General features: G+C 35.6%; 2 protein-coding genes across 2 annotated transcripts in view; one reads left to right on the top strand and one right to left on the bottom strand.

Moving 5' to 3' along the window:
* The window catches only part of LOC112048506 (probable cytochrome P450 304a1), a 48,038-nt gene extending 43,808 nt beyond the window's left edge, over nucleotides 1-4,230 (bottom strand). Inside the window, exon 1 of the mRNA XM_052884750.1 lies at nucleotides 4,039-4,230. The gene's annotated coding sequence lies outside the window, so the exon portion shown is untranslated. The remainder of the gene's footprint in view (nucleotides 1-4,038) is intronic.
* On the top strand, nucleotides 74-19,141 carry LOC112048524 (odorant receptor 13a). Its single transcript, XM_052884795.1, has 9 exons — nucleotides 74-195; nucleotides 8,481-8,729; nucleotides 9,135-9,235; nucleotides 9,485-9,652; nucleotides 9,834-10,035; nucleotides 15,858-15,957; nucleotides 16,479-16,583; nucleotides 17,907-18,068; nucleotides 19,050-19,141. The coding sequence occupies exons 1-9, from the start codon at nucleotides 74-76 to the stop codon at nucleotides 19,113-19,115; spliced, it is 1,275 nt and encodes a 424-aa protein (XP_052740755.1). The 3' UTR covers nucleotides 19,116-19,141.
* Nucleotides 19,142-20,158: the final 1,017 nt, after the last annotated feature.

Genomic DNA, 20,158 nt, shown 5'->3' on the forward strand with positions numbered 1-20,158 from the left:
AGATTTGATGCGAAGTTTTCGAAGACCGGCGACTGGGTCCATGATTTTTCAAATTATGCCGAGGAAAATAGGCATGGATGATTCAGCTTCTGAACCCTTGAAACCTGCTTCCTTCCAAAACCACAACGATCTAAACTTCATAGATTTTTTACTATTGCAGGAGAGTAGGCGGACTTTCAACCTTCATAATATGAGGTAAGTGTGACAATTGCAGACCCATAGTCACGTACGTCCGTTATTATCATGAATTGATGCTATCATTTTATTATATGTATAAATGTCGGTGAATAATTATTATTACCCGACTGTGAAACGCAGGATTGTGTGTTTATCAGTCTTTGTACGTTTGTTTCTTTGACGCTCTAAAGTCCAAACACTGGGACCGATTTTATAAGAATTAATAAAATCGGTCGTCTCGATTCTTTGTCAAAAATCGCACAAGTTAGTAATGCTGAAACTGCAGACTGTATTGAGAAAAAGAAAAAAAAAAAGTTGAGGAATACTTTTCCGTACAAGCTTTATCCAAAAAGCTCTACTACTGATTAAATAAGTAATGACGAGTTATTGACTGCAATTTTCATAATTACATATTTTTCGAGTGAAAGATATTTTTCTTCTTTTTTTTTAAAAAAGAATATTTTTCTTCTTTTTTTTAAATATGACTAATATTCCCATTTCCATCCAACTAGTCGGGAAATATTGTATTAGAAGTGGGTACGACAATGGACCAACGGGGCGGGGATCGAACCACCACCCCTCGGTGATGAGTCCGACCGCTCTTACCGTTGAGCTATTGAGACTATTCTTGTCTTGGGATAGATACTATGAATATTTCTTTACGGACAATATGTATAAAAATTACCATGATGATCGGTTGAGTAGTTAAGACGCGAAAGCGTAACAAACAAAAAAAAGAACCAGCCAAGTGTGTGTCGGCCCACGCACAGTGTTCCGTACTTGTACCTATGAGTACGTCACATTTTCCTATTTGGAGATTTTTTATTTTGTGCAAAGTACACAAAAGGACAAAGTACAGCGACTGTAAGTATATATTTATTTTATTTTTCCGGTTACCGGAGCTTGAGGCATTAATAAGTATTTATTTTGTAAGCCTTAGTTAAGTGTGATAATTGTAATAATTTCATTATAATTAAAATATCCATAAACAATCATTTAGCTGAGAGAGAGGAAAAACTAACGAAAACTAGCTATTAAAACATTTTTTAATAGTAAGTTTATTTTTGCTGACATTTTTGCACCTGTCCAATGAACACATACCACGGGAGAACCGAAAAAAAAATCATCGCTGCTTTACTATTAGAGGAGAAATATTATCAGGTGTTATTTAACCACTTTGTTCGCGTACTTCATATATTAAACCCACTACACTGCTTTCTAAGACTGTGAGACTTTAAACTAAACCGCGAACAGACCGATATGGCAATACGATTTCTTTATTGACTACGGATCTCTAAAAACTAGCAAGATAGCAGTGAAACTATAAAACTCAAAACAGAAATAAAATCAAAGAATCACTGGTCAAAAACAAAATAATAACCACGTCCACAGATCACAGCTTTACAAGTAAACACAGATCCTTCCTACATAAAATTGAATGCGAAAGTGTATGGATCTTTCACGCAAGAACTATTCAGACGAATAATGGCACACCGCACAGATATTACATTATTATTGATTAACACAGGCCTATAATACTTAATATTCCGCTGAGTGACCTCGGGATAGTAAAAATGATAATTTCACGCGGACGAAGTCGCGTATTCATACGAGTATATCAGGCGCAGATGCGTACGACTTAAACGCGTGCTTGAGCAATACTCACATTTGCTCTGTATATTTGTGTAAATATCTTTATTTTTCTCTACTTTCTTGGAAATGCCATTTTTTTCCTCTGTATAGTCTTCCCTTTCGTGGCAATTCAATTCTCGCCTTTATCACAGACACTCGCATCCATAATTATTTCATTTAGTAGCTGGCGGAATCCAATAGCCAATTATACATAACCGCAAGAAATTTTGGGCTTGCAACTGATATATATATATAGTTTACTTTGTATCCACGCATTTAATAAGTTTTAAACACAAATTAACTCATCAACATCATCAAAGAAAGAGTGTTAATGAGATTTTTATGATAAAACTCATTTCACTGTAAATTTTGTCACATTAGCGTCAATGCATTTGAAAACTTGATATTTATCAATACATAAATACATACCTATAAAAATAAAAGTGTCTTTCTGTTATTTCAAAACAGTGAAGGAAAAACATCGTTTTACCAGAGAATTTTTTTAATTCTCTGCGTGTGTGACTATTGGCCTAACCCCTCTCATTCTGAGAGGACACTCGAGCTCAGCAGTGTGCCGAATGTGGGTTGATAATGATGAATGACATTACCGGCTGAACCGATTTTCATAAATTGTTTTCGATGCACAGAATTTGACCTGTTACAGTTTTATTATAAGTTTAGATAGATTTTAAAATATTAAGGTTTAATAAAAGCTTCGCAATAATAAGTGCATAATGCTACTGTGATTTTAATGTAAGCAGGTAATTGTTATCTAATGATTGCGCTACTTTACCTTAATTATCCTTAAATTATACTCCTAGTTAATCGTGAGACAGGACCAAATGCTCATTTATGAATAATGCCTAGTTTTAAGGTACGTACGCTTTGTTATTTATAAAATGTTTATTATTACCTTCGACTTTGCCTACCTAACATATTCCTTTTTCTGGATTTATTCAAAGAACACTGATAAAACAGTGTTTGTGGTCGAAATCCTTTGAAACGGCTCGAACGGTTTTTATATTTTTTTTGAAACAAAGCGAGACTAGCGTGTTTAGATTTGGGAAAATAAAAATTTAGTATTTTCATAATTTAGTATGTTCATAATCATAACGTTAGTATTATGTAGCAAGGGATGAGGGAATCTATTACATATTAAAGCGTACTTGTCATCAAGAACCTGTGTTCTCAGGAATCGGAGGCAGTGGTTATATACACTCAGCTATCACGGATCTCAACTACTTGCACTTACCTACCATAAACTAGGTATAATAAGCAGGTATGTAAGTAGTTAGACATATTTTTTAATGCACAACCAATGAACGGACGACCGTAATATCCAAGGTAATGTAATTATTCTTTTGAGATATTAAAATTAAGTGTGCCAATTATTATAAGGGTGAAATTAATCGAACCAAGCACACGATATGATTAGACAATAAATGTAACGATTGAAAGGGACACATTTTACGAGTAGATTTCCATTATTGTGTAAAAATGGTAGTGCGAAGTCTGAAGAATATCTTTCTGAAGAGTTACTTTGATTATGACAGCCCTTTTGATCTTTTTAAATTTCATCCACAACTAAGAATTTGTCTCATGCTAAATGGAATATTTTTTAATAATTCCGAGTCTCCTCTGAGGTTAGATATTATTTATTATTTAACAGTTTGTAAACAAGTTTGGTATTACGGACCATACTCATAAAACACTTAAGCTACGCTTGGTAGGTATTAAGTTTCATCTTCAGTTCTTCCTGTGTCGCTGATGGATTTTTTTTGCTATCTAAAGGTACAGCTACCTACTAGCGGACGCCCGCCACTTCGTTTGCGTGTAACTGTTGATTTTAATTAAGACCATTTTTGACTATTGTCCGTGTCCCGTAACATATAGGTACCTTCATCAATGTTGGTTGGTAATAATAAAACTGGTTTTTTTTTTTTGATTGTTAACCGAGGGTAGAAAGAATCAATTCCCGAGGTATTTGCGTGCGGCTATAGTGCGGCTATAGTCCGAGTAGGAATTGATTCTTTTACCCGTGTTAAACACTCTACTTTTCATTTCGAATATGAGGAAATTTCATTATGATAACGAGGAAATTATAATTATTGTCTATTTATTTAGCCCGCTCTTGGAACGTCGGTAAAGCAGTCGTCAAATTGAACGACTGCTTTACCAACGTTGTGACTACTCCACGCTAGGCGGCTCTCTCTAAGGAGAATGACTTACGTAAAAATCTCGTTACATCCTACTCGAAGAACCACTAATATAATAGAATTCACTTTTCCTTTGGTGGAATACCTATATTGCTTATTGCAATATAAAATTACTGGTTCACATTTGTATGGTTTTTAAAATAAACCTTTAGATAGCACTATGCACCTTAAAAACGTCTTGTTTAATCCACCATCTTGGGGAGAGAGAAAGAGAGAAAGCACGAGAAGAAATGAGACTGCAAATAGTCGTTCGGAAATAACTTTAGACAAAATTCAGTTTAGATTTTTTTTTATATTAAATACTATATATATAATATTTAATATTTAAAAATAATTGTCATTATATTTTTTAATCATTACCTATTTTTTTTTAACTCCACTGTTATGTAACAAATTAGTATCCCGCCAATTTATGTCGACTTTTTAAATTTTATTTAGGGAACTCACCACGTTATTGTTGCGGCTTATTCCGATTAAGAAGTTTGCGCTAAATTTGCATCAAAGATATTAGATATTACTTTCACAGACATGCCCCACAGATCTCCAGTTCTTTTTAATTTTAACAAATTGAAAGATTTTTTTAATGTCTGATATGTGGTGAAATTCAAAAAGAACGTTGCACTCTTTAACGTTGCCTCTTAATAGCCTCTGGGCTTCCATAGCAGACGAATCCAGTGAATCTGTTAACAAGATAGGAACATTCTGGAAAAAAACATCAAATGCATTAACAACCTCTATATCAGTGTTTACCTTTTTGACAATTAATTGACAATTATACCTCCGCAAAAGGGTTCTATTTAAAAGAAAAAATAAATTTTCTTTTAGAAAATGGACGCCTTACCTAGTTTTAGAGTTTTGGCTTCAATAATTTATGGTATAGAAGTTTATTTATTCCATGTGTTAAAACACTCTTGTAAGGTTTTTAATTGAATATGCAATTTCGAAAAAGCACATGTCTGAACATTTAAAATGTCCCGGAATTACAAAAACCTAATTATTTTCCAAACCAGTGTATAATTGCTAAAAGTAAATATTGTGTTACTATATAACTTTACTCATATCATATCATATATCAGCCGATGGACGTCCACTGCAGGACATAGGCCTTTTGTAGGGACTTCCAAACATCACGATACTGAGCCGCCTGCATCCAGCGAATCCCTGCGACTCGCTTGATGTCGTCAGTCCACCTGGTGGGGGGTCGGCCAACACTGCGCTTACTAGTGCGGGGTCGCCATTCCAGCACTTTGGGACCCCAACGTCCATCGGCTCTTCGAACTATGTGCCCCGCCCATTGCCACTTCAGCTTCGCAACTCGTTGAGCTATGTCGGTGACTTTGGTTCTTCTGCGGATCTCCTCATTTCTGATTCGATCGCGCAGAGATACTCCTAACATAGCTCGTTCCATCGCCCGCTGTGTGACTCTAAGCCTTCTTATGAGGCCCATAGTTAGCGACCAAGTCTCGGAACCATAGGTCATCACTGGCAACACGCACTGTTCGAAGACTTTTGTCTTCAGGCACTGAGGAATTTCGGACGAAAAGATGTCGCGAAGCTTCCCGAATGCAGCCCAGCCGAGTTGGATTCGACGGTTCACCTCTTTCTCGAAATTGGACCTACCTAACTGGATCATATGTCCTAGGTATATGTATTCGTCTACAATTTCGAGTGCAGCGTTCTCAACTATAACTGGGTGGAGCGATACATGAGCATTACACATTATTTTTGTTTTGCCCATGTTCATTTTCAGGCCCACCTGTTGAGAAACGCTGCTGAGGTCATTGAGCATGGTACTAAGGTCATCCAGAGTCTGTGCCATGATGACTACATCATCCGCGAACCGCAGTTGAGTGATGTACTCGCCATTGATGTTGATGCCAAGTCCGCTCCAGTCCAGAAGCTTAAAGACGTCTTCCAGTGCGGCGGTAAATAGCTTCGGAGAGATCACATCTCCCTGACGCACTCCTCGCTGCAACTGGATTGGCCTCGTAGTCTGATCCTGAATACGGACTGACATAGTGGCGTTTTCGTACAAGCACTTCAACGCTTGGATATACCTGTAATCAATTCGGCATCTCTGCAATGACCTTAGCACAGCCCAGGTTTCCACCGAATCGAAGGCTTTCTCATAGTCCACAAACGCTAAGCAAAGTGGCTGGTTATACTCGTGAGTCTTCTGTATAACCTGCCGCAGCGTATGGATGTGGTCTATGGTACTAAAGCCTTTTCGGAAACCGGCTTGTTCGGGAGGCTGGAAGTCGTCAAACCTATTAGCGAGACGATTCGTAATGACTCTCGAGAACAATTTGTAAACATGGCTTAGCAGCGAGATGGGTCTGTAATTCTTCAGCAAGGTGTTGTCACCTTTTTTGAAGAACAGAACCACCACGCTCCTATGCCACGCCTCAGGCGTCGTGCCCTCGTGAATGACGGAATTGAACAATCGCTGAAGGACTTTAAGTATCGGTTTTCCACCCGCTTTCAGGAGTTCTGCTGTGATTCCGTCCTCACCTGGCGCCTTATTGTTCTTCAGGTGTTTGAGAGCCACACTAATCTCGTATAGGCTGACGTCCGGGATATCTTCGGTATAGTGTCGGGTCAACTTGGCTCTGGGGTCTTTAGCCAAATTGGCAACAGGCTGCTGAGTAGTCGTGTATAGCTGTCCATAGAACTTCTCGACCTCACTTAATAACTCGGGCTTGGAAGAAATTAGATTACCGTGTTCGGTCTTCAAACGCGTCAGCTGCCTCTGTCCAATAGACAGATCTCTGGCGAAAACTTTCGAGCCTCGATTATTTTCAATCGCATTTTTAATACGCTCGGTATTGAAATTTCACAAGTCGCTGGTTTGCGACTTAGAGATCTGTCTACTGATTTGTCGGTATTTTGACGCATCTGCTGAAGACTGTAATCTCATTTCTTGCCTCTCTTCCATGAGTTTAAGTGTTTGGTCCAAGAACTTTTTGGTTCTTTTTATAACTTTACTATTTTGTGTTAATTAGCCTCGTAAATTACTAAAATTGTTTATTTAAAAATTACTTACTTATTTGTGAGATGTATGTATAGAATATCCGATTACCAACTTTTTGAAATTGCATCTTCAATCGGAAAACAGAGTTACGTATAGTCATAAAGTCATGACACTAAATTTTTTATCAAACTTATTCATACGTAAAGGATGAAGTAGTATTTCCTTAAACATCATTTCCTCAGTTACTTGAGGAAAATTGTCAGACATTTAATCGACTCTATATTGCATCGTACATTGTTTGTGAATCAAAACTCATATCAAGTGGTTTGATTTTTCCTGATTCTCTATTAATTATATTCCAGGTGGTCTGTATCTTGTTCTCAGGCTCAATTATTCTCTGTTTGATGTGTAACGATTTCGCAAGAATACAAACACGTTTGAAAATTTTTGAGTAACTTTTTACATAATCTAAATAAGTTCGCGTTTGAGTATATTGTTTTTCCTCGTACAACTCGTACAATTTATCTGTACTTTTATAGATGGCTACAGTAGTCCATTCGCTAAACTTCAATTTTTGGCTAGCATTAATGCGTTTAAAGTTAAAAATTTTACTAAACTCTCTGTCCATTGTCCTGAAAAGTGTACCAAAGAGCATGTCAGGATGACTATTTTCAAATGCAAGACTTGGAATTTTAGAAATAATTGTGTTTTTGAATCGCGTCTGTTTTTGAATCGAAAATTAAGGGTCTGGTGATGGAGACGAAAACAGTGAAGAGAACTCCTCCGCGGTTCATAGTAGCGACCTTGTGTTTGGACTTGACTAATTTGTATTAATGAGAACTTTCCACCTAGACTGCTTGTGACTGTATTAAAGGTTTGGTGATGAAGACGAAGGACAGTGAAGAGAACTCCTCGACGGTTCACAGTAGCTACCTTGTGTTTGGGCTTTATAATTTTGTATTGATAAGAACTTTCCACCTAGATAGGTTGTGACTGGGTATAGGATTAGGGGTCTGGTGATGAAGACGAAGGAGAGTCAAGGGACCTCGTTTACGGTTCACAGCAGCTACCTTGTGTTTAGAGTTGATTAAATTTATATTGATGAGAATTCAGACTAAAAAAGTTTGCGCTAAGTTGGCTGTGTGGCCGCAGCATTTTTTTTATAATTAGTTAATTTTTTACATAAAACTCAACTCAAGAACTTCATTGACGTCTGAACAGGCTGTATGTATAGTCAACGAATTTAGTTCGGGACAAATAAAAAAAAAACATAAAACTCTTCACAGACGATGACAGCAGTTCTAATTTTAAAGTTCATTCCGGCTCTTAGGTGGGAATTATTTTATATGAGATTTTCCCTCCTTAGGAGGAAAGCAGCATTTTTAACCCAATACTCGGTATAAAACAACACTACTTTCCGAGTATGAGAAACGAAAAAGCTTTTTAAAAAAGTTTTTTGCTTTTAATTTATTTCTTTATTGCAGATTTATTTGGCCAGTATTAAGCTGTACCATGACATTAATGGCGTCATCATTTGAAGCGACTTTCATTTATCACGGAGTAGCAGTGAAGGATTATTCGTTTGCAACAGAATGTTTCTGTTATTTCATCATTTTAACTATCATTCCCTTGATTTATACAAGTATGATTTTAAATAGGCAGAAGATCGTGGATATTCTTAACTCTATGAACAGGGATTTTCTGTATATTTGCAGTTTGGGGTCGAAGTATAGGTGAGTGCTTCTTAATTATTAACTAAGTAGTGGAAATCAGCAACAGCACGGTTCGCGTGAAATTATTTTTTTTATAAAAACTGAGAATCATGGATTTTTTTAGGATAAAAGTAGCGGTCAATTTATCTCCATACATGAAAATGAAAAAGTAAGAGACTGACAGACAGACATAAATACAGATAGACCGACAGACAGACAGGCAGAATTACAGAAAGACAGACAAACAAACTTACTTTCGCATTGATAATGTTAGTAGTAGTAGAATTCTCAAGTTATGTTGCAGGTACATAGGTATACAAAGAACACTTTCTGGAACTTAAGATTCTTAAGAAATAAGAATTCGAACTTTCTGTGACAAACAAACAAACAATAATAACTACTTCCACTGATTTCTCATAATTTCAGAAGCACGTTTTTAAAAGGACAACTGCTGATATGGCAGCTATGCTTAGCGTGGTACATGTTTATCATATCTGTTGACTTAACCTACTTGGGAACGACAATAGGTAAGTACGTACCTAATCTTTTAAATTAACCAGAGACCCTTTCTGATAAAGCTGGAAGCCTGGCTCGATCTAAGATCACTTGTTAGATTTTGGACCAAATTTAAATGTTAGATCCTTATCCATCTAATTAAAGCAAAGACAAAAGGTCTTTTAATTAGATGAACACGGGACGCAAGTCTTTATCGTCACAATCGATTGCTTTGGCGTTTCGTCATCATATTGAAATTCTTCTCTTTATATTTTTTTCAGCTATACTTATGTATCAAAGTTTGTTTGCAACTCAAACTGAAAATATAGTTAGACCCCTTATTTTTCCGATATGGCTGCCTGAAGACGATCCTTATCGCACCCCAAATTACGAAATTTTCATGTTTTGGGAGATAGTTCTCATGTTGATCGTCATACAAACGGCCTGCGGTAAGTTTATTTTTTAATATTAGATCATTGAAATGTGTATTTCTAATAGGTAAATATTATTTAGTTTAAAAAAGCTAAAATCACGCTTTTAAAACAGCATCTGTGTCTTTGTCTTAACATTTTGTCACCCTATAGTTACGCCACTGTAAATTAGTAATTTGTGAGAATTCTAATTTTCTAGCATACGTCTACTTACTATTTCATATTCTGCTCCATCACTATTACCTGATGAGTATGATCAACTTCGACTGCGAAGTGCTGTTCGTCGGTTTGGATGAGAGCGTGGTGCGATTGCCCAAACATGACCCTCGTCGGATGGGTGTGCAAACAATCCTGAACAGCAGGATGAGACGAATTGTTAAATGGCATAATTTGGTTTTTCAGTAAGTACCTACCTACTGTCTTGGTCCATTGGTAGCCTATGTTGCCGATCATGACCATAATTTCAAATTCTGGGTCGAGCTATTTGAGAGATTTGCGAGATGCTCAGTTTTTCTTTCTGCTTTTTTATTCTTTACAAGTTAGTCCTTGACTACAATCTCACCTGATAAGTGATGATGCAATCCAAGATGAAAACGGGCTTAAAAACACATAATCTTCGGTTTCTACACGAGGTACCGGAACGCTAAGTCTTTGCCGATATAAAAAATCGTCCTTAGAAATATCAGTTAATCTCTCATCCCGGAATCATGTTACATCTCCGTGCCTTGGAGAGCACGTTAAGCCGTCTATATCGATTTCCATAATTAACATCTGATAGTGGTCGTTAATGTATTTAACATTATCAGCAATAAGTCCGCCACTCCGACTCCGCTAGCCTGATTGCGCGTATGTTGTCCAGCGAAGGCGAGTGGTGGAAAAGAAAGAGAATACTCTAGAAGCAGTTACGACGATGTAATGCCATGCAGTTCCGTGCTGAGATTTAAAAAAGTCCACCAACCTGCATACTTTTAGCCGCGTGGTTGGTCTGAGCTCCTTGTCCCCTCTCCTAAACGAACGGAGGCCTGACCCTGTAGTGGACCGTTAAAGGGTGTTTCGCATTTTTCGTGCAAATTACGTGTCCGGTTAAAAATACCTTATTCACATCTTTGATAAATAAATACAAAGCGTAACAGAATTACGGTTTCCTGCATGTCACATTTATGTATGTAAGTAAAGTAATTAATAAGAAAAAACGCAATAAACTGTGTAAATTCTCATTTCCTTCGGTGTCCAAAAACAACTTTTTAAACTTTATTGTATTTTAATTTAAAATATCACCTCTAAATAAAATCCAAGTAACCATATTTATAAACTATATTAAAAAACCCAACTTTTAAATCTAAAATAAATGACGATAAGTTAGTAATAGGTATAAATTTTAATTTATGAATGTTTGTCATAATTTTTCTTTCATTACCATCGGTTAGGACGAACATTGAAATATTAGTGTGTGTATTCGCTTAAACGTTGCGAGGCCTCAACATACGGTGAGGCAAAGGTCTCAGTCATCCATTAAACATCGACAAAGGCGTACTTTATCTTTTAGTAAAAAGATATTGTCATAAAATTTAAAAAAATTAAAAAGGAAGTAAATCTCATTACCTTCTTCCTCATTTCTTTCGTTTACCATCTTTTTTACTAGGCGATGGTAATGAGGTTACAACGATGGTAATGAGAATCAAAAAATAATCAAACATTTCATGATTTTTTTTGTATAAATGCACATGATGACTGCAATCAGCACCCATTTTGTTTCTTACCTAGTTACAGTTATTATAACTTAATTAATTTTAGAATAAGTTAATAATATCGATTATTTTGAAAAATTGCTCTAAATATAAATTTTAATTTCTTGTATTTTTAAATGACCTCGAGGTATTAAAGAACTTTATATTACTTATATATTTTTTAAAAGTTGACAATGCCAAAAAAAAACCTTACGTACTTTAAAGGAAAAACAAGAACGCGATTGATAGTATAAAAAATAAATATCAGAAATAATCAGAAAAGTATGCTAAACAAAAGGAAAAAAAATAAGATACCTTAAAAGAAAGAACAGAATAAAATTCAAAGTGCAGAAAATACGTCTCCTAGACAATTAAGAATTAAAAGAAAAACATGGAAAATAAATTCGTAACGTTATTATGTAAAGAAAAAGAAAGAGAAAGATATTCAACAGCTATCATTAAATAACTCTTCATCAAATAGTGACATAGAAGTCATCCCAGCTGAACATTTTGATCCTTCGACTAGCTTTAAAAATCAATTTTTCACTACTCTTGCTCAAAAACACTGTCATATTACCACTCCACAGCGGGGCTAAATAAGCATTTCAGCCTCTAGGGGCTAAAGTAATTTTGTTTTTTTAATTCTTGTCTGTTTCGAGTACTAGCCAAGTACTAGCCTACTATAAAACGGAGGAGGTTTTATTCGAAAATAGAATCATTATAGGTAAGGCCCTGATTGGAATTGAAATTATTAAATATTATATTAAAATTGAATCTTTAAATTGGAATGAAATGCAGCGTTCTTGTCTGTGGAATGCGTTCATTTTTTTATTTAATTTTTATTGAGTTGCGAATAGAGCGAGATTTGTAGACATGGGACATCCTTTACGGTGTAATACCTTTGTCTTTTTCTCATGAGAAAAAAAATAAAATTAAAAAGCGAGAAATTAAAAAACAGTTGGTGTTAACTTGATTTTTTCCGAAATTCATTGTAAATTTGTGACCGTAACTTACATATTTTTCAACAATAATTCATATTGTTGTCTTCATCTAGTGAGAATGGTGATCCTAATTTGGAGATGGATAAAATTTTCAATCTATTACCATCAAAGTCGCGACGCATTTACTTAAACTTACCTACGAAAAATTTAATAAGTGGAGAAAACAACAACGAATGGATTCACTTACGAAAGGAGTTAAACTATTATCTCCTACGTTTACCTCACATACTCATTATTCATCTTCACAGTAGTAGTAGTAGTAGTAGTCGGAAATTATGTTACTGAGTAAAAGCATCTCCCTTAATATCCAAAATTGTAGACTTTGTACATTTAATTTTTTTAATATTGTACTAAACTATTTTATTTTCTCGCAATCGTAGTGAAAAGCAGAGTGTAACACGTGGGGCTAAACCCATTATAAACTCGGTTTCTATTTAAGCGTAAAAGCCTAAAAATACCTCGTATATAATGGATCTTTTTAGCCCCTTGTATAACAATCAACTATTTAAATAGGCCACACTCACCGAAAGTCAAAATATTATCCGATATTGACGTGACTGATTGGGAAAATAGAAAGTTCTATATTGAAAACGTTAATCGTGATAATACGAAAACAAATACACATCAAACAGACTTTGAAAAATTTATTAGGTGTAAAAAAGTAAATAAAAAAAAGGCTAAAGAAAATAAAGATAGAATAAAATGTGAAAAGAAGAATAATGTAATACTGGTTAATAAGTTTTGCGATGACACAGATGAACAAGATAATGTTTTCTAAAAGTCATTTCAAAACACTTGCTATTTTTTTTCATTTATAATTATTGATAATTTTGATTTGAACTTACACATTTGTAACATAACTGCAAAAGCTAGAAAACTGAGCCATATTTTCCGTAAGCTGAGAACATCTGCTGACAAATCTACATTTTTAACCGTTTACTATGCTCTTCCGCAATCCATACTTGGTTACTGTATCACTGTTTGGGGGTGTAGCTCTAAGACATCTATGTTGCGTATCGAGAGATCCCAAAGGGCCATCTTAAAAGCCCTACAGATATTCTACTCAAGAGTTATACAAGGATTGTAATGTGCTTACAGTTCGTCAACTTTATATTCTTCAGACTGTTTTACGAAAACACTCAACACTAGCTTTTCATAATAATCTAAACAAAAGAAGATCTGACATAGTATGTCACGCTACCAAACACAGAACACAAGTTGCTCGGAGGCATTTCTATATTTCTAGTTCCAGAATTTATAACAAGTTAAACAGAATCATTAACATCTATCCTCTTACCATCAAACAGTGTAAAACTTGTTAAACAAAATGGTTGCAGACCCGCTCTTACGAGGAAACAGAAGAATTACTCCAAATTCTAAGATAATCTGAATCGCTTTCTCAAACCGTCTACATAATATATAGGACTATAGATATATCAAGAGGCTGACTGCTAGCATCATCATTGTAGTGTATATGTTATGTAAATATAAAATCATCAATCACATACACACACCCGCAAACACACACACACACACATAATCACTCACACACACACACAATTACACACACACAAATACCAACGTACAAGGGCATAATTTTATGATAATATTTATAGGATTGGATTATATATATAGTAGGGAAGTTCCAGCTTTCTGAGATACAGTTTCTAACTAGTTCGGATAGCTGGGGCACTCACAAAATTTGATAGTAATATTTAATATTTTTCTATTTGTATTTATGTGTCATGATTTCCTTTTTTGTGTTTTGCCAAATAAAATGTTTCTTTCTTTATTTTCTTGTTTAAATTTCCGCTCAAGCACTTCTATTTCATATGTAATTTCTCGAAAATATTAATAGATTTTTAATATTTTTAACGATTTCTTATACTTAGAAAGGGAAGGAGACAGGCCTTTATTTTGACATTATTTAGTTCAGCCATTTAATATAATTAATAACAATTCTTGTTATTTTATTTTTAATTTAAAATATTAAAAACAAGCTTAATATTTTTTAAGACTGATGTGTGTAGGTTTTCACTGAAAGAAGTTTATTTTTGATCTCGTATTTCCAAAGATAATTTTATTTGTTACATTTAAGTAATTTTAGTTTTTTACATATTATATATCTTTATCTGACAAAATTTTTGTATCATTATATTTGTATCTATATTTGTATATATATTTGTATCATTATTTTTGTATCATTTACTTCGCATGGATAATTATTATTCGTATTCCTTCACTTGTAGACTCAAAAATCATTCCCCTCTCTAGTGTTCTTATTACCGTCGATTTCTGAATTCCTATATACTAATTTCATTGTAATTTCTTTGTTATCCATAGGAATTAGGTAGAATCCATATTAGGTTAAAGGATTAGCTGTATATTAAATATATTAGAAAAAAATAAAAAAAAAGACAATAATTTGAAATTTAAAATTTTCATGTTTTTTGCACGAAAAATGCGAATCAGCCTAAAATAGGCTGATTATGACTTGTTACTATAATACTATTGGTCAAATGTAAAGCTTAAATTATGACTTCAGAACCCACTGGATTCAAATCTAGCTAAAGATATTCTCATTTGTTAAACAACACTATGTTATTAGGTCCTTACCTACGAAATTGCCGGTTTGGTAAGAAGCTGTGATGAATCACACTGGAGCTACCAAACAGTGACCATCACTTTTCTAAGGGTAAGTTTTCGTTTAGAGCATTGTTTAGGTGCTGAACCAAGATCCAACCAACTTGCTGAGCGCTTGGAAAAATGGAATCTATTTTTCATCGCATGCGGTTCAAAATTCGTCCATTTGTGTGTCTGTTGAGCAGTGCAAGGCACGTCTCGACGCGTACTTTGCGCTGGCGATCTTTGAGTTCATAGGGGCAACCATTTGTTGACCTTTTTTACCTTGCCAGTTTGACGCAAATGGACCAATATTGTTTTGACGCTAACATTGAAAGCTGCTGCTAATTCAGCCGTAGATTGTGTATCATCAGCTTACACAATAGCCTTTAATCGTCATTTTCAACCAAAGTCTTCAGACGACCGCGAGGTTCATTTTGCAGGTCGAAATTCCCAGAACGGAAGCGAGCGAACCAATAACAGTTGGTGCATTGGTTTGTAGTGAACCTCCCTAAACGTCGTAGACGTTGCGTGCCGCTGGTGCCGCGTTTCTGTCACGACGGTACTCATATTCCATAATTTTTACTTGAATTTTCAACGTATCCATGATTACTAAAAAGACTGAATTGCGATGAAAATGTAACTCTATCAATAAACTACTCTTAGAAAAAGAATTCCATGTTTTTAAAATAAATTAATTTGAAATTAGAATCCATAGCCAAAGAAAAAATATTTTGATTTGAAATGGCTAGTATTGCAGAACGGCAATTTCATAGGTAAAGAGGTATTATGGGAGTGTATAGTAAATATTTTTTAAGGCCAGCACTTTTTTTTTCAATTTATTAATCTGCTGTTGTAAAATAAATTTGACAGGTCTATCGAAGCAGTTTCATCAATCTTCGGACCGCCGATTGTTTACCAAGTAATGTTCAGTTCACTTCTCATTTCTTTGACGGCATATCAAGTAGCTGAAGTAAGTACCTACCTATCTTTAAGAAAAGTAAACGTTAAATAAGTTGAAATAGTCGTTATCGTTATCATTAACAACCCATAGTCCATTGGGCCAGCGTGGACCTAACCTACGCCCTCCGAATCGAAGGCAATCGAAGTCCACTGGGCTATCACGGCTCTCTGAAATTATTTTCTATCCCTAATTGCGCTTTTCTCCCTAAACATAGTGGTCTGCTGCCCTCCTCCAAAAATGTATAACATAAAAATGAATGTATGATATGTGTTGCAAAGCGCAAATCTCGAGAACGTCTGAACCGATTTCGCTAATTCTTTTTTTAGAATACTCCTTGAAGTACGAGGATGGTTCTTACGGACTACGGAGTTTTTTTTTTTGGGTAGGGGTAGAGGTAGAGTAGGGAAGAAGTACCTAATAAGTCTTAAGTCAAAGCGAAGCTTGACCGGGTCCGCTAGTATATTAATAAAAGTTACAGGTAGGTACCTATGTCCGATTTTTTTTGTTGTTCAAAAAGATTCTGTTTTCAGTCGTTAGACCACGGCAAATTGAACGTCATGTTTGCAATGCTGGGTATTGCGATGTGTCTTCAGCTCTGGATACCGTGCTACCTCGGAACACTGTTCAGAAACAAGGTGCCTAAGTAACGTTTCAGACCTCATATTATTAGAACAAGCAGATGCCCGCGACTTCATCCGCGTGAATATCGATGTACCCTTTCAACCCTTACGCCACTTCTATTTATATTATCGCCTGTTATATGAATATATAGACTATTAATCATTTTGCAAAAATGTAACTCAAAACATGAACGGCCGCATTAGCCGAATCTCCAGCTGAAGCCACGATCAGAGGCTCTATCACAAACCCCCGGCCGATAGCCGGTGTACAAGCCGGTGTGCCGGTGTGTTTCCTTTGTTTTCTTTGTTATTGTTTTTGTTTTGTGCAATAAAGTATAAATAAATAAATAAATAAATAAAAATACAATTGAGTGCATGGCCGTAGGCCGCGCGTTTTATGTGCTTGGGTGGAATGCCCAGCCGAAGCCACGGTCGGAGGCCTTATCACAAATCCTCGGCCGAAGTCCGGGACAAAAATGAGCGCGCGGCCAGGGGCCGCGCTTTTATATGTGTATGGGCATATGTAGAATGTCCAGCCAGAGCCACGGTCGGAGGCCCTAGGGGTAGCGATCGGTTGGCCGGATCGACTTGCAATATAAGGACGAGTGCCTTATATCGCAAGTCGATCCGGCCAACCGATCGGGTACGGTCGGCTTCAGTACGATGGTGGCTTTCGAGCCATCCACATTTCTTATTGTGTAATTCTTTATCGGTTACTTGGGGTAGGCGGGGAGAGTGACTTCAGTTCAAAAGGCGAGTGTCAGTTAACTGTCAAAGGCGCCTTTAACCCTACACTCAACGTTCACAAGTGCGTGAATCCACTCAAGGTCATACTCTGTCATTCTAGGGTCTTATTTTGGTTACAGTTCGATTTGTTAATTAAGTTGTCCTGACAAATACTGTAAATCATTTGATATTGTGAAACCTTTGTTCGACATTGATTTTCTTATTTTTGTAATCCACTTTTGAAGCTTCTGCTAAAAATATTATGAAGAAAGAATATTATATACAAAAGGCGGCAATGTCGCTAATAGACTTTTAAATATTATGTGACTCATTAAAATACATACTCTGTTGACGACATGTCAGATGCAGTTACTAGGGCTGTGGTTTCAAAGAGAGGTTTGATACCCAGCGCCGGTAAGATGCGGCGTAGAAGTTTTATGTGATTATTAGAGCTATGGGTAAATTCACGGATTATCGAGGGTAAAACGAACTTGTACCTCTTCCAAGTAATGGAAATGAAAGTCCATTTCCATCGTAGACTGCATCGTCACTTTACGTAAGGTATGATCGCAGTCAAGGACTAACTTGCCATTAAATAAAAAATCCTGGCAGGCATTTTCCGTGGGCGACGCCATGTGGAGTAGCGGTTGGCACGAGACGCCGCTGGGCCGGCTGCTGCGCGCAGACATCACGCTGGTCATCATGCGCTCCCAACTCCCTGTCAGCATCAAGTTCACGGGGCTGCCCAACCTGGAGCTCGAGACTTTCTCCTCGGTTTGTATAACCAATACAAAATTGTATCATTCCGATTTTAGTTTTGATGGTGGGAATTATGATATTCGGAGAGGCAAACATTCAGACAGGCAGACAGGCTGACAGGCAGACAGGTGGACAGACATGCCGATAGGCAAACAGGTAGACAGGCAGACAGGCCGACAGGTAGACAGGTAGACCGGCGGACAGATAGACAAGCAGACAGACCGATAGGCAGACAGGCTGATAGGCAAACAGGTAGACTGGCAGACAGGCCGATAGACAGACAGGCAGAGGATTACAATCTTCTGCCTGTCTGCTTGCCAGGTTTTCACAGATTATGTATTAATGTTGCCGCTATTACAACCTAAAACAATAGGTAATGTATGTTCATTGTTATTTTTTTTTTCTGTCAAAATAGACAGAAAAAATGAGTAGCCTTGAATTGATTCAACAAAAGTTATAATTGAATGTGAATTTTTGACCTCATGAGTATTGGAAAAAGCCTTGACAGACATTTCAACCTTATTTATTTTTATGGCCAGATAATTTTATCTCGTTAGGTCATTACAATGTCAATAAGTAGGTATACGCAAGTAGGTACCAATCTACTTATGAACTGGCCACATCAAAGACACTTTTTTTGCCAAGTCTGAATATTTATCTTTTTGCTTAAGTTTTATGTTACGTATAGGTACGTAGATATATCAAAAAGAGCCATAGAAAATGTATGTTAATAAAATGATATTTTGAACTACATTAAACCCTATCGTAATGTTGAGTCTTCTTATTAAAAAAAAAAAACCAAAAATCATAGTAAAATAAAAATCACCATAAGAAAAATGTGGTGTTTCTATCTGAGAATAGAAGACTGCTACTAATGCCAACGACATTGAAGAATAAGTAGTTTACACATTATATTTTACAGGCATCGTGAGTTTATCTATGCGGTTTTAATTTTTTTTTTTACTATTTTTCTTATGTAAAATATTCAATTTTCAGATAATGAGTACATCTTATTCGTACTTCACCTTACTGCGCCAATATACGGGTAACAAAAAAACATAAAATAAATAAAGTACATTGAAATAGCATTTACATTGTTTTATTCCATAAGCTTATTATGGTTATTTATTTTATTTAGCAACTAGTTTTAGATATAATTAGGATAATGAGCTTCAACTCGCCAACATACTGCTTCTACAGTTTGGCGAGAGAATATCATTATAGGTACATATACAGTCTATATACATATATCTCGTCGATATCGGCAGTCTTACCACTACAATTAAGTATTTTAAAATGCAAGGATAGATAAAGGCGTGTGTTACATGGATAGTAGGAATTATTTGAATTACTTTGTATGAAAACATATATTTTATTTTTATTTAGTTAAAATAAAATTACTTAGTTATGCAGTTCGGCTCCTATATGCGGACTTGTCAAAACCTTGAAGTTATGGGGAATCTCCGCAACATTCTGTATATAAAAATGATTTTATGATCCTAAGTGCAAATCTCGAGTATGGCTGAACCGATTTTGCAATTTTTTTTAGAATACTTCTTGAAGTATTAGGTAATTTTAATGATTCTTACCAGTTTTTTTAAAGGTAGGATAGGGTAGAGTTACTGCAGGGTAGAGTAGGGTAGCATAGGGTAGGAATAGGGAAGAAGTGCACAAAATATGGGGAATCATAATACATGTGACATAAGTCAAAGCGAAGCTTCTCCGGGTCTGCTTGTAATAGGGTAATAATTTTGTTAAATCATTTCAATAAAAAAAATAATAATTAAACAAATAAAAAACCCGACTGAATAAAGTATAAAAAATATAAGAAAACAGTCGGGACCTTAAATATTGGATAGAATGATTTTCTTCTACATTATTTAATAGGTCCCGACTGTTTTTTAATTGCTTTCTACACTTCTGGACTGAGCTTGTTTTATTTCTTTTCAGTTTTATTATACTTTATGCATTCGGGTTTTTTTATTTGTTTAATTAATTAATTTATTTCACACTTTTTAGTTACGATAGATGGTTATTTTGGGATTAATTTATTACGTTTATTACAATTAAGAGTTTTTCTCGTGCTAAATGGAATATTTTTTAAT

This window comes from Bicyclus anynana, chromosome 12 (assembly GCF_947172395.1).
Source record: "Bicyclus anynana chromosome 12, ilBicAnyn1.1, whole genome shotgun sequence".
NCBI classification, from domain to species: Eukaryota; Metazoa; Arthropoda; class Insecta; order Lepidoptera; family Nymphalidae; genus Bicyclus; species Bicyclus anynana.

What these genes read in the sequence shown, in the direction of transcription:
- LOC112048524 (XM_052884795.1), top strand. Translation starts at nt 74, where the DNA reads ATGGATGATTCAGCTTCTGAACCCTTGAAACCTGCTTCCTTCCAAAAC. An exon ending in TTCAACCTTCATAATATGAG is followed by an intron (nt 196 to 8,480) that starts GTAAGTGTGACA and finishes TCTTTATTGCAG; the next exon opens with ATTTATTTGGCCAGTATTAA. An exon ending in AGTTTGGGGTCGAAGTATAG is followed by an intron (nt 8,730 to 9,134) that starts GTGAGTGCTTCT and finishes TCATAATTTCAG; the next exon opens with AAGCACGTTTTTAAAAGGAC.